At 37.8% G+C, this 15,088-nt stretch overlaps 1 protein-coding gene across 1 annotated transcript; it reads left to right on the forward strand.

Moving 5' to 3' along the window:
- Positions 1 to 1,910: 1,910 nt before the first annotated feature.
- mtx1a (metaxin 1a) lies at positions 1,911 to 13,442 on the forward strand. Its single transcript, XM_057340779.1, has 8 exons — positions 1,911 to 2,045; positions 6,814 to 6,883; positions 7,318 to 7,397; positions 8,573 to 8,665; positions 8,739 to 8,921; positions 9,160 to 9,236; positions 9,361 to 9,518; positions 9,796 to 13,442. Exons 1-8 carry the CDS (start codon positions 1,965 to 1,967, stop codon positions 10,014 to 10,016), a joined length of 963 nt encoding a protein of 320 aa, XP_057196762.1. The 5' UTR covers positions 1,911 to 1,964; the 3' UTR covers positions 10,017 to 13,442.
- Positions 13,443 to 15,088: the final 1,646 nt, after the last annotated feature.

Consider the following 15,088-nt stretch of genomic DNA (forward strand, 5'->3'; position numbering starts at 1 on the left):
CCTGTGTTTCTGCCTTCAAGGGGTTTACAAAACATAAATTCCTCGATAAATCTGCCCCGTCGTAATGTAATGTTTGTCATATTTTCTAAATTTTTGCTTAACGTTCACCGCGTCAGACTGACACAAACTCATAGTTGCAGTAGCGGGATCTTTCCACCATTTGACGAGCGTTACATACAGTGCGGCGCCATTTTTGTTACGTTCAACGTACTGTACGTGGAAAACGTAAATAGCGAAAGGTATTTTGTGATAAATAATGGCATAAATAAACTTTACAACCGCTTTCATAAAGCACAAATCTGTATGTAGACTTGGTTATTAATATATTTACGCTAGAAATAAATTTGGTAAAATATATATTATGTAAATTAATTTTGAATTTAATAAATTCACGATCACTTATAAAAGTCATAGCACACCACTACTCAATAAGCCGCTCAATTTTACACCTCATTTATGTGTCTACGACAAACAGTGCGGTGGGGGACAAGTTATACACGAAGTTTTGTCCAGAAAAAAACTGAATAATAATAAGAGCACTACTAACTTTGAGAAAAATGTATAAGCTACTCAAGGAAAAGAATAGACACAAGTACAAGCCAAGTATACTTAGAAGTCAAAAGATTAAGTACAAGTAGGCTATAGGCCAAATATACTTAAACTTTTCACTCAGTAAAATCAAGTATACTTAAGAGTACATTTAAGTATATTTCTGAGAAGTACATAAAGTGAATTTCTAAGAAGTACATAAGAAGTAGACTGAAAGTATACTTTTGTATTTTAAGTATAAAAGAAGTATACTTGAAGTACACACTTGAATAAACTTCTTTTTGATAAGGGTCTACATTTTTATATAAGAAAAGAGAATAGAAAAATAATAAGCATATTTGAAAAAGTATATCAGGTCATTCTGATTATGCTGATAAACGGGATTTAGGGATATTCAGGAATAATATGCTTAACTAAAATATAGTTGTTTTTTGGAAAATGATGTGCAATTAAATGTGCTCAATAAGGAAAGGGCACATGGTTGAGATCACTCGATTTTTCTTCTATCATTTAGCCTGTTAGTGGAGCAATTTCAGAGAACTGTGCCAACATCATCACAACACGAAGAACAGTTCTATTCCAAAGAGCTGTCTATGAAACATTATTTGAATGAGAACACACAAACTGGTTACATATGTGATTTATTCAGGCCATTTACATTTAGAAAATGTGCTCCAAATAAAACAAAGGATTTGAGAAATTGCTAAAGTTACTCAGATTAGGAGAAAAGATGGGTCGCCATGTCCTGAACAGGAATGTGTTGGATTTGTGTTTGTCTCTTGGGACTGATGATGTCATCATGTGTGCATGTAGTTTTGGCTCGTGGACACTTGGCAGCTGCTTTAGATGGAAAGTTGCAACACATGCAGCTGATTGTACATGTGCACAAGGGTTTAGGCCAACACACACACCAGAAGCTTATTTGTAAAATATATGCTTTGCTTTACAAACGTGTATGCTCTGCTAGCTATACATATCTGTTCCAGCTGGAAAATGAATAATCAAAAGAAAAACATCATATATATATTCTGCAGTTGTGTTTCTGCACTGCTGGTGGCTCATGCTTTGACAGTTGTGTTTGCATTTTTATTGTACACACTTGGTCAGAGTAAAGTAAAAAAACACTCTACAGTTTGTTTAATGGGCTGTCTTACCTTTAAACATGGGCTATATATAACCTTCAAGTAACCTTCATATTGACGCAGTTCGAACAGTAACTGCAATAACTATTGTAATTTGGTAAAAAAAAAAAAAAACTGAAAAAGGGTTGGTATTTTCAACGGTTATAATGAACTATTTAGCTCCCAAGCAGCATTTTGTGTGGTTCCGACCTGTATCATCCAACCCCAGACTTTAGCGGGGACTTTTATTTGTGGAATCATCACTTCCGGTTTGGCGACGTTCGCGTGGTAAAGATGGCGGCGCCCTGTGAGCTGTTTTGCTGGAAGGCTGGTTTGGGGTTACCCTCAGTAGACACAGACAGTCTCATCGTTCTGGTGAGTTTTTTATGACGGTGTAATGTAGATTTGAAAATTCTGATGGGTTGTGCTCACGTGTTTGTACAGAGATTCGGTAAGTTACATCCAAACTGAGATCCCTTACAAACACCGTGACACTACCACGGTACAATGACCATACCATATTTATATCATGATGCAGCATGTGTACGTTTTAGAAAAGAATGCCATGTTGCTGTGGCAAATGTCAACGATGTAAATGATTTTCCCATGATAGATTTTCATTTGTAGCGGATTTTTTTGTATTGGTTCTGTTTCTATTCTGCATAATTGTAAATGACTGATGTTTGAGTGAACTTATTTTAAAGCTATCCTACGTCATCAGTTGACAAGAAAATAGCATTCGTTTCTTTGAACATGTTTAGTTTTTGGACAAACATCAGAATTTTATGTCATGTGTATGTCTGTCATTGTAGATATGATGACAGCATCTATTGTAAAATATATCTGGAAACTGTAGTTTGAAGTATTTGTTTATGATATTTTCGTTGCATATCATTTATATGTGTATAGACCACTTACTGTATGTGTGAACACTGGTTTTATTAACACATTTCCTGTCCTTGTTACTCCTGACCCAAACTCGAAGCATTGATTTATTCTCAAACCACGGTGCTGATCAATACATATTTTTGTTGAATAAATCATGTGGAATACATTTGCTCTATTTTTCCACTTCAGTTGCTTCAACTGTACACCACAAACCATCCCTGTCATTTCCAGTAAGCATCAGTCTCATCTCCAATAAGCTTCCTTGGATACTGAGATCAGATTGTTGTTGTTTCTAATCAACAAAGGATGTATGTGGGCAAAGAGACAGTGCGATTGTTGCTGAATTTGTGTGTTAAAGTGATTATGTTACATCAGTGCTGTGTGTTTTGGACTCTCATGTCATGATGACTGTGGTGAGATTTTTCCAGCATGTTGGCGGTTGGGTCAATGGCATGTGTGTTACTGTGTGTCTGCACCTACTGTGGGTGGTTAGAAAACCGCAGGTGTGCTTTTGCTCCCTCTGTTTGGAAATGTTAAATTCATTTTTCCAGGTTATCTCACCGTGCCAAAAATATCCAGTGGCATTACATTATAGATTTTTCCTCATCATTGTGTTTTTGGCAGCTTGTAAGGAAGTCTCCAACTTCCTGAGGGTTTTGCAGTACTACTTTTTAATCAACCAATAATGGAAAATATTTGAAAAGTTGATCTGTTAGGCACTTTAAAGTTTAGTTCAGAGAGTTCTTGTGGTTTTTGTATTATTTTTTGTTCCGTGTGTATCAGTTAAAATGTTGAACAATTATATGCTTATATTTAGTTTGTGCTTTGTGTTTTTATTCATGTTTTCCGGTTAATGCAACCCGTGAATTTTTATGGTTACACCTTCCGAGATTCCTGCATCATACAAAATATTTTGTTTGCTAAATTGCAGTTGCAAAAATACCCAATTTGCAGGGGTTTATGTTACCTTTTAAATAATGGCAAAAAAAGTGCTATTACGTATTTTTAATCTATTTTGCAGACAAGACTGCTAGTTACTGTGCACTCTTGTTTATTTTTGATCAGTTTGTGTTTTAAACCCATACATACACATAAACACTAAATAGGGTTCAGCAAAAACACAGGCACCAGCATTTGTTTATTTTATGAATGAGTGAACCCCTGCTGTAGGGCTCTCTTTTTAATGACAGAGCTCTGATTGGACAAACAGTAGGGCGGGGCGGGACATAACATCAGGGCAGCCCGATTCTCATCTGCACCACGCTATGTACGTATCTAATTATTACCATCTGCACCTTCAAGAGCAGCCGTTCTGTCATCCGTGGCCTCATTTTGGCGTGTTTATGTGTACGCCAGGAGTCTGATGAACGTCTTTGTGAACTGTAAATTCTTAGTTGGCGAAGTGAACTTGTATTTTTCCTCCCCCGTATTTATTTTGGACGGCACCGGTTGTTCACTTAAGTGATTTATTTCTAAACTTGATCCTCTCCACTTTATGAGCCGCAGTTTAGGATTCTGTCGGAATCGGTCCAGTAATAAATCTGAGGCGATGATGTCAGCCTTAACTGCCCTTCCAGCTCGACAGTCGACCGCGAGCGGTAAAAGGTGGAAAATCTTGAAACTAGGCTCTTTCCATTTACAGTCTCCTCCATTTACAGTCAAAGTGATTTTTTGAGTCCTGCTGGTAACCTAATTTCACATGAGACTGAAAATGCAGTCATGTTCTTCCAAACTGTTTGTTATGGTCACTTCATAGTGACCATAACTGACAAAATCCACTAAAGACAAAATAAATCAATTGCACTTTTTTCATGTATGTGCTTTTTAAAGCTTAAACGGATAGTTCACTTAAATGTCCATACAATGGTAAATAAATGGTAAAGTTACATTTAATGACGATTCAATTCCATTGTATGGACACAAAACCAATGCAAGTCAATGGGTACCACCGTTGTTCGGTTACCAACATTCTTTAAAGAAAGTTAAACCGGTTTGAAATAGGGCTGTGCAAAAATATCGATACATGTAACTAGCGCAATATTTTTTTTTTCTTCGATAGTGATACCTCTACTAACGATAATTTTTTAAAATCATGTCATATACATACGGCCAAAAGTAAGTGGAAGCGAGCATGGCGAAAAATATAAGAACGCTTGGAGCTCTCAGAGCTGATGTGTGGGTGTGCTCTGGTTTTCAAAATATGTAATGGAGTAATGAGTTATATTAAATAATGCTGTTTGTAGGCTTCACAAGTCATGACACAAGTCACTTGGCTACTGCAGTGCATTAGACAAAAAGTTTATTAAGAAAAGTAACAATGACATTTATTGTGCTTTCACGGATGTGACACCAGCCCTAGTTTGAAATGACTAGAAGGTGAGTAAATGACAGAATTTTCATTTTGGGCTGAACTATCCCTTTTACAGCCATAGTTACTACAAACTGTTGAAGATTAACAGTTGTTTTCCAATGCAAATAACTTTATTTTGGTGTGCTGTGCAGTAGTCATTTCAAGAATCAGTGTTGGCCATTATAGTACCTTTCTGGGCCTTGGGCACTATAGTATAACAGTATAAAATAACATATTTTTATGGAAAGAATCTGCTTAAACAACATGCTGAAGTTCACAGCCAGGTGTAAAGTGTTGAATCTGTCAGCTCTCGGCTGGATGTGCTGGAACGTGAAATTATGTCCCTCTGGATCGGCCATAAAACAGTTATGTGATCCGAAACTCACGTTTGCTGGTTTGTTACTGTTGTTTAAGGTTATGTTTTATTGTGTTGTTATTTACTGGTATGTTGGGTTGTGTTGTTGTTGTTTGAGCTTGTTGGCATTACTGTTGAAGTTAGGGATTTATCTTAGGTGTTGTCTACTACAGTGTGTGGGTCTGTTGCTTGTTCAAATTCTGTTGTTGCTTATTTTTTGTTGTTAGAGATTTTGTTACTTGTTTGATATTTATTATCTCATTCATTTTATTTATCTGGAAACTAGGGATGCACCGAATGTTCGGCCACCGAAAATGTTCGCCTGAAAATAGCAAAAAAAACGCAAGTTCGGTGTTCGGCCGAATATGTGAAATGGCCGAATAAATTTTACCGAACATGACTCGTGATACGATCAAGCAGCAACCAGCGCAGAGAGAGAGAGAGAGAGAGAGAGAGAAAAACGCGTGCGCTTTATTACTACCGCAAACATTTTGCCAGTGCGTGTGTGTGCGTGGAGCATTTTAAAGTGTCAGAGATAGACACAGCATGGGACTTGCCGCACGGAAGTAAATTTCCGAATGAAAGCGTCTTTTCTCACCTTCAGAGAGAACAGTGACAGTCATCTTTTGTGGGCGGAGTTTGGAGGAGAGACGTGAACTGAAATGGTCAGTCAGCATCAGTCAGAATTGCTTGCATTGGATGTTTTTTTTTTTCTCAAATCATTTTGCAATGTAGCCTATAATAATCCAATAGTTTTAGTTTATTCGTATTTTTAGCTTATGTCCTAATGTGGAATGACAGTTTTTAATGAAGTGTTTTGTTGTAGGGGTACAGAGTAACTTACATTACATTCTTTTATCAGTCAGTTATAGGCCTAATTAATATAGGCTATTCATGAAGGGAGAGGGCTCAATTTTTTGTTTGAATTTACTTTGTTTTGCTCAATTTTATATTAAGTTGTATTGTATTTTATTGAAAAGCAAGACAAATTATAAAAAGCACATTTTGACTACTCAGTTTGTGCAATAGTGAATAAAATAGCTTAATAAATAGAAGAAATGCAAAAAAACATGTTCGGTGTTCGGTACTATTCGGCCTTCGGCCAAGTGTTTCACATTATGTTCGGCTTCGGCCAAGAATTTTCGTTTCGGTGCATCCCTACTGGAAACAAACTCTGCCCTAACAGCTGTTTTGTGTGCGTGCTTGTGTGTTCATATCAAATGTAATTTTTTTGGCAGCACTGTGTGTGTTATTTCACAAACATATTGTGCTTGAGTGTTTATAGGCTGTACAACTCTCCGGTTAGAATCTCTGACTGTGGAATACATAAATGTGTAAGCTAAAATTGCTCAATTAAGTACAAGAAAAAAGTACATTCTATATATAGATATATTTAAACAGAATTGAGGTCATTTGAGGGCACAGTTGTGTTCATTTGCTCTTATCTTGTTCTGAAATAGGCAGAATCAGGAAGCTTGGATCCAATAAACGTGAACTGTAAAAGTTAATTTAGTGGATATTTTAATGATGTCTTTTATGCAATATTCCAGGCATACGCTCGCTTTGCTGGAGCCCCGCTGAAAATTCACAAGATCTCCAACCCCTGGAGAAGCCCTACAGGTAAGCACTTCCACATTTAACAATCTGCTTCTTGGCAAACTCTCAACATTTGTTAAAGAGGATTGTTTAGCGCACGTTTCGACGAGTCGGTTGTTTAATCGCAGACCTTTTCCTCTTTCCAGCAGTGCTGCTGATAACTGGCGTCTGTCTGGTTTCACTTTCTTTCCCTCTGTTTTTCCAAACCCTTGTCTGTCTCCATTATCGTTTTCCCATGATTCTTGAGTTCTTCTAAACTGAATGTGAAGTATGCGATTTCTGCACAACTAGCAGCAGCATCAAATTGTGTGCACAAGGTGAAAAAAACGCTTCCTGTAAAGACAGCGTAGATATAATCTTTAATGTCTGTGGTATCCCACAATTCTGTGCATAGAAAAAATAAAAATGATAAAGGAGCCAATAAATGTGCTTTAATGATTCTGTTCTCTTCACTTAAGGTTCACTTCCAGCTCTCAGGACCAGAGAGGAGGGAAGCTGTTCTCAACCCAGTCAGATCATCATACAGTTGAGAAAACAGGTGATTTTTCTCTTACCAACAGTGAAAATCATCTCTTCAATAATGGGTTGCTCTGCTTCAAAGATAATGAAATCATAGGCTCACTTGTACCCAACTAAACTTTTGTCATTTCAAATAATTCATTTGAAAATCAAAGTCTTAAATGACACACACAAATAAATTCCAGAGATTTACGTTGCCGCAATGATGTAATAGTTTAGTTTAGATGTGGCACTGTTTCATTGCGTAATGAGTGTGCCCATTTGTTTTAGTTTATAAAGGAATGTCACGTGGATATAATCGCAACCTTTCCCGGAGACACATGTTTATTGTGTCGTCTTCTTCCCAGTAGTAGTGCTGTACTACCCAGAACTGTTTATGGAATTTTGTCCTGGAAACTTCTCAGATTTTAGAAGCTTTTTAACTAAAATATGGTTCAAATCAAATTTGCAACTTTGTTCACAAACCACTATATAACTTAAAGGTGAAGTGTGTCATTTTTGGATGTCAGAATACTTTCGCCAGTCCCAGATTAATATGAAGAGAGGCCAAACAGGCCACAATTATTTAATCTTTTCCTTTCTTGTAGCTGTCAAAAAAAAAATTCCCAACATGTTGCATCATATTTAAGGTCATTTGACGTTTGGTTGCAAAAGACACTTGAGAAGAGTTATGTGGGTTTGGAATGACATAATCTTCATTTTTGGGGTATACTGCTCCTTTAAGACATTCATAATGATCTCTTAGACATAATACATGACATATCTGTGCATTTCATGTCTACTTTAGACTGAGAAACTGCATCATAGATTAACATTGTTAAAGTGATAGTTCACCCAAAAATGAAAATTCTATCATTTACTCAGCCTCTTGTCATTTCAAACCTGTTGGACTGTATTTCTTTCGCAGAACACAAAAGAAGATATTTTGAAGAATTTTGTTAACTGGCCCCCATTTACTTGCATGGGTTTTGTGTCCATACATTAGAAGTGAATGGTGTCCAGTGCTGTTCGGTTACCAAATTCTTCAAAATATTTTCTTTTGTGTTCTGCGTGTTTGAAATGACAAGAGGGTGAGTAAATGATGACAGAATTTTCCTTTTTGGGTGAACTATCACTTTAAGGCTCTGTTCTGAACCCCATGCATTTTTCTGTCTGTCTGACCTTCTGTAGTAAAGACAGATGTTTGTTTTTCAGAAATACAATGCAGACTACGATCTCTCGGCCAAAGAGGGCGCAGACACGCTGGCCTTCATCTCGCTGCTGGAGGAGCGACTTTTACCTGCGCTGGTGAGACTTAAAACCGGACCTTCAACAGAGAGGTTTCATTTGATACACGGGCAAACTTTTCGTCTCTTGGCAGATATACGCTTTATGGATCGATTCTAAGAACTACGTGGAGGTGACGCGACGCTGGCACGCAGAGAACATCTCCTTCCCCCTCAACTTCTTCCTGCCGAGTCGCATGCAGAACAAGCAGTTGGAGAGACTCCGTCTTATCCGAGGAAACGCTACGCTGGAGTCGGGAGAAGAGGCTGAGAAAGAGGTGAGAAGATGGATTTGTGCTCTATTGAGTGCATGTTGATAAACCAGTAGTATGAATTCTGGGATATGGGTTCGGATAAAGCTATTAATGATCTGAACTTCTCACAGAAAACACTGAAACATTATTTGTAGCATTTCCAACATCAACAGAGAATGTCTTTTTTTGCTTTATTTCTCTTCGTCTGTTTTGATTCTCTATAACTGTTCTTGTGTATCTCCCCCTTCATCTTCCTATTCAGCTTTACCGTGATGCTCTGGAGTGCTTGAATCTTCTTTCTCAACGTTTGGGGTCAAACAAATTTTTTTTTGGAGATTCGTAAGTCCTATACAAAATAATTGTAAAGGCACTGTGTGTTGTTAATGTTATGAATCATTTTGAGTTCACTTTGAGCATCTCAGATGATGATGGGTGAGCTTTTTTATTTCTGTGTTTTCTGAAGGCCCTCTTCTCTGGATGCATACGTGTTCGGTCATTTAGCCCCAATTATTAAGATTCAGCTGCCCAACTGTCGACTGCAACACCACTTGAAACATCTGGACAACTTGAACACATTTTGCAGTACCATTCTGAACCTGTACTTTCCCAGCGAGAGTCCTGGTAAGCAACCATTTACTTTCATATGTTATACTTTTCATTAAATTCAAGCTTGTACAACTTCTATGTGAGGAAAATGGATTGTAAAAGCTTTTTGGCACCATACTTTATATATCTGGAGTACTTACTTCCAGGTACTCTGATTTCTGTTTAATTTCTGACACATTTGTGCTTCACACAGACAATTGTGAAGTTTGTAAAGAACAAAATGTGCCATTAAGATGGTTTTTCTGTTTTCGATCAAATTTGGTGTTTAATGATGGTATCTGTTTGTGTGCAGAGGGAGTTGGCCGCCCAGTGTCCCAAGCACAGCAGGGAAGCGACTCGGACAACGAGCCATACAAGAGACGCAAACAGCTGCTGTCAGTGCTGGTTGCCGTGGCAGCGATGTTGAGCTATGCTCTCTTCACTGGCATTGTTGCTATTGAGCATGTTCGTGAGGAGGAGCCTGGAGGCCACGCCTCTCTACAGGGCCCCGTCCATGAGGAAGAGGAGGAGTAAATGAAATTAGGACTTACTATCAGTTGCGCTGGGAGCGGTCACTTTTTCAATAAGGAGGAACTCGTCTGTGCAACCATATGTTGTTAGAACTTTATGTATTATTTATTTGTTTATTTGAGCTTTAATTGCATGATGATCTTTAATCTTATATTTAGACTGCTTTCATTTTTCATACAGCTGTACTGTTGCTTGCATCTATCAACTGGTCATTTGTTCACAAGTGTTCATTTGTTTTTCTACCAAAAATAAACAGGGCAACTGTTTATAGATGCTTTTTAAGGAACTTAAAATTGAGATCAGATGTGAAAGCACTTAAAACCAAGCGATGAAAGATTTCGGCACTTTTCAGCTGAGGGTTTTATTGCATTAGTTTTAGACCCTTTTGATAACTTTATAGTCTCTGATAATGAGAGATATAAATCTGTTTGTTCTGTTGCCTTATTTGTTCCCTATAGTTTTAGACTGCCGCTTTAAAGGTGCAGTGAACTGGCCGTTTTTATTTTTTTATTCTATTGTCTGATGTCTACTTATGATGTTCGCATGGTTTTTACATTCGAAAACATCAAAATCAATAAGTAATAGGCTATTTTCTACCCTGGTTTTGAGGCCGGCTGGAGAAACGCTCGGTTTTTAAGGGTGGGCCGCATAGAAGACTTGGAAGTAAACGCCCACTGCTATGATTGGATAGCAGCTTGCGTAGTTGACTTAGTTTGAGCCTTCTGTGAATTTGGTTAGACACGTAACGTTACGTAACGTGATTTTACTCAAATTTACGGACTTATTTCCCAGATGTGATGGCAAGGCTTTGCGTATAGTTTGTATAGCACAGCACTGCTTTTTAATTTTAGTCTCTCCGCAAAGACTTGTTCAAGGAATCTGCGTTGAAATGAAGCGAACAAGCGCTCAACGTTTTCCCCACGTGAGCTGGAATGTCTTTAAAAATGAACTTCAACCACGCATTCCTCCTGTCGGAATTTCAGTAACAAGGGCGTTTTCAGGTCTGACACTTACAGGATGTTCGCTTGAATACGATTCCCTCTTATATAACAAAAGCTCGGGTTAAAATTGTGGTCCTAGTTCACTGCACCTTTAATGCATTCTTTATTTGCTACCTTTTCAAGTCAGTCTTTCTGCCATCAGTATCGGTCTGCTGTTGTAATTGAGATATAAACTCGAATGTTATTGATGCTATTAAGAGAAGTAGAAAATGACAAAAATCCTGAAATAAAAATAGTGCCCCTAAAATGACCATGCAATGTCCCATATCATAATTCTTCTATGGACCACAAAGATTTGAACGAACGGACCTATGATGCATAACCATAATGAAGCGTTATTCTTTACTACCTTAGTGAGCTATTTCTATCTACATACACCACACGGGTTGTATGGTATTCACCAGAGCAGTTGAAAAACAGAGTTACGACAGATACTGTATAGACGTCTGTTGGAAGAATGGAATGCTGGTAACTCATGTCATGGAGTGACCAATTAGTTCCAAACACTGCACCGAAGCCCATTCATTTCAATGTCTCCCAAACGCATTTGCTGTACAGTTGGTGAAATAACGGCATGTTTATCTTATATTCACAGAACTTATGAATATAAGATATTCATAAGATCATCTTATATTCATCTTATAGATCATCTTATATTCATATTACTCCCCAGACAAAATGCTGCTATAAATGTAGTCAACGTAGTATTCAGTGCACACAATGTGGTAATATATTTAGCAAAAATTATGCAAATATAGTTGCTGTTATCGGTCTCGCTAAAATCCATTTAAATAGGTTGACAGCACGGATTTGTTTGGAACTATTGAGGGCTCCATGAACCACGTGACCACACGGCGGCGAGATCGATGCTGTGTCCAATATCGCCTACTTCCATACTATATAGTAGGCGAAAATGAGTATGAGTCATGAATAGTATGCAAGAAACAATAGGCGAGAAATACCCGGAAGGTCTAACTTCTGACGAGATTCGCGAGTGTTCTCTATCCCATGATGCCACGGAGCTGAGCAACGGTCAAATTTCAAAAGCAAATCAAATAAATATAGCGGAAAACTTTAAGGCGGACGTCTGTTTTTAATACAAGTGCCAATAAATTAATATAATAGTTTTCCTGTAGCTCAGTGATAAGAGCATGGCATTAACAAACACCAAGGTTGTGGGTTTGATCCCAAGGAATTGCACATATTTAGAAACAAATGTATAGGATAATGCAATGCAAGTCGCTTTTAAGCTTCTGCCAAATGCATAAATGTAAATGTAAATGAATTTCTCGTGACTAAATTGTTTTTATCAACGCTCACGTATAGGTTGTTGTTAATACGTCATAGGTCAAAGAGCATATGGGTTACATGACCATAAAACATGGCGGACGCAGTATGGCCAAAATGTATTCATACTACTCCCACTCATAGAACGTACTGTTTTAATGGCTGATAGGTAGGTACTTATTCAAATTCAGTACGTACGGTCACAGTATGCGATTTCGGACGCAGCGCGAGTATTGTAACTCATATTCAATGGCTCTGGTATTCACCATGTTGTTTATACAGTAGCCCTAAACTGACAAACTGCTAACGCGTATCGTAAATACATTATCTCCTTCGGTAAAGAAGCGAAAATGTGAAAACATCTTTGTTTTGTGTCAGCCGCTGTAGTGCTTCAAAAGGGAGGGGGGAGTGAGCCGTTGGTTTCAAAATCCTCACCACTAGATGCCGCTAAATGTCATGCACTGGACCTTTAGTTAATAAAATAATTTTTGGTGGAACTAAACCTATGACAGCGAAACATGTCTAAAACTATAAATTATGTGATAGTTTGCGCAAACTGAGGAGACGGATTATTAAAACCAAAGATGCTGTTGAAACATCTTGCAGACAAACCACAAAGCTGGCTTGACATTGTTATTAGAGTTGCTGTGAATTACTATGAGGTCCAGTTTTAAATGCAGTTAAAACAAATTTTGCTTTCTTATATGAACTCATGTATTAGAGAAATAATGCACCATGTCTATAGATTAACGAAGATGGCCAATAAATATCCAGGAAATGTTTGTTTGCGTAATGCTTCATGCAAAAATCCATTCACAAGTTACACTTAAAGATATGTATGTTTGTTGAGAAATAAGTCAAAGTTATCTGTTTTGCTTAAGGATAGGATTATGTAGTCTCGCTCAAGAAATCTAAACTCTTCATACTGGACAGTCATCTGTTCGTCTCTTCTCTCTGGGTGTTATGTGCTGTATATTGTTAATGGATTTCTATTTTCATAATTTAAGGGACAAATAAACAGCGTGTGTCCTGGTTTTGTGTTGAGCTTTATCATTTGCAGACTATGCATTGATGCTGATGCAATTGCAAGCAGCTCTTTTGTTTTGAGATGTATCTTTGAATAAAATCCTTAGTGTCTAGACGTTCTTGCTGATATAGCTTCTGTTTTTGAGAGATGCAGAGATTGTAACAGAGAAAGTTATTCTCCTTAAGGGACAATTTACCTGCCGGCAGTGTTTCCGAACATCAGAGTGCATTGAGTGAGTCTCCGTGAATACACGCCCCGAGGACACACAGCTGTGTGTTACAGCACCAGACTGGAATCTCATTCTGGCTCCTGTTCGCTCATGAGTTTGTTTCCATCTATTTGTGTGGAAACGTAACCCCCACCACCAGATTCAGAGCGATTGGGAGCTCCCCACAGCCATCACGACAGCGTTTAATGACCTCCAAAAAACGTCTGGGAAAGAATTCTTGTTTGAGAAGGAAAAATGTGTTTGGATTGTGCTCTTTTTTTTCCACACACTTATTCAGACGGGAAAGTGTGTGGGGGGGTGTTGTGCTTTGAACTTTGTGTCACGGACCCAACGGGTTCTGGTTTTGTTCAGGGTGTAAAAGTTTAATTCGTGACTCAGAATTAAACGATTGTGAGCATTTCATGAAAACTCAGATTTTCCCTTTTGGGAAGAGAGCAATTTAACAAGACCCTCATTTGAAGTAGTCTCTGTTTTAGATGTAGAGCAAAAGCTTTTTTCAGATTGCAGGGTCAAGTAAGCTGACGTCTAACAGAAATGTTCCCCTGACACCTGCTGTTAAAGGCTGTTTCTAAGGAAACTCAGAGGTAATGAAAAACAAACATCACTCTGGGACAGACTGCTGAGACGAGACATTGAAACTGAACAGAGCTCTTATAATGCTTTGCTTTAAAACACCCAATGCTTTCTTTCATTATGCCAATGGTGTTTGTGTGCAAAAGTGGGACAAAATCAGCCCTTACAGAAAAGACACATGAATTTCACATTTTTTTACATGTTTTTCGCATGTGATCACATGTATACAACATGTGTTTAACATGTGCAAAAAAACACGTGTGATCACATGTGAAATGTGTGTTTTTGGAACATTTTGGTGTGAATTCCCACGTGAAACCCATGGGATAACATGTAAAAACCCATGGGATGACATGTGCAACATGTGGTGACGTGAAGAACATGTGATCACATGTGGAGACATGTCGCATATGTTATCCCATGGGTTTTTACATGTTATCCCATGGGTTTCACGTGGGAATTCACATGGAATTCACACCAAAATGTTCCAAAAACACACACATTTCACATGTGATCACATGTGTTTTTTGCACATGTGAATTTCGTGTGTCTTTTCTGTAAGGGAGGAGCTGACACAAGAATTATGGAAATCAGTAAGAACAGACATGGCAATTTGTATTTGTTTGTCACTTAATTCTTGTGTTCGCATATACAAAAGTACCATATGCCGTTTTTGGAAACATGTGGTACCAGTATAATCTGTGTTTCATCAAAATGGAAACCTTTTGTTATTTTTGGATCAAAATGCTCCTTTATGTTTTCATTTTGCGTTGTTTTTAGAGGATAATGCTTTTTAGTCTATACATGTCTAAGTCAGTCAGTCAGTCTTGGGTCAGTGTGAGGTCACCGTGCATTTGGGTTGGGGGTTTGACCCAAAATGAAGACAAAACAAAAGAGGCCTTTTCAAATACAATTTTAACATTGGGATTTGTGATAAGAGAGTTTATATTTCAAATAA

The sequence above is a fragment of the Triplophysa rosa genome, linkage group LG8 (assembly GCF_024868665.1).
Source record: "Triplophysa rosa linkage group LG8, Trosa_1v2, whole genome shotgun sequence".
NCBI lineage: Eukaryota > Metazoa > Chordata > Actinopteri > Cypriniformes > Nemacheilidae > Triplophysa > Triplophysa rosa.

Excerpts from the sequence above, each read along its gene's own strand:
- mtx1a (XM_057340779.1), top strand. The coding sequence starts at position 1,965 with ATGGCGGCGCCCTGTGAGCTGTTTTGCTGGAAGGCTGGTTTGGGGTTA. Across the intron at positions 6,884-7,317 it reads CCCCTGGAGAAGCCCTACAG|GTTCACTTCCAGCTCTCAGG; the intron begins GTAAGCACTTCC and ends TCTTCACTTAAG. Across the intron at positions 9,519-9,795 it reads CTTTCCCAGCGAGAGTCCTG|AGGGAGTTGGCCGCCCAGTG; the intron begins GTAAGCAACCAT and ends GTTTGTGTGCAG.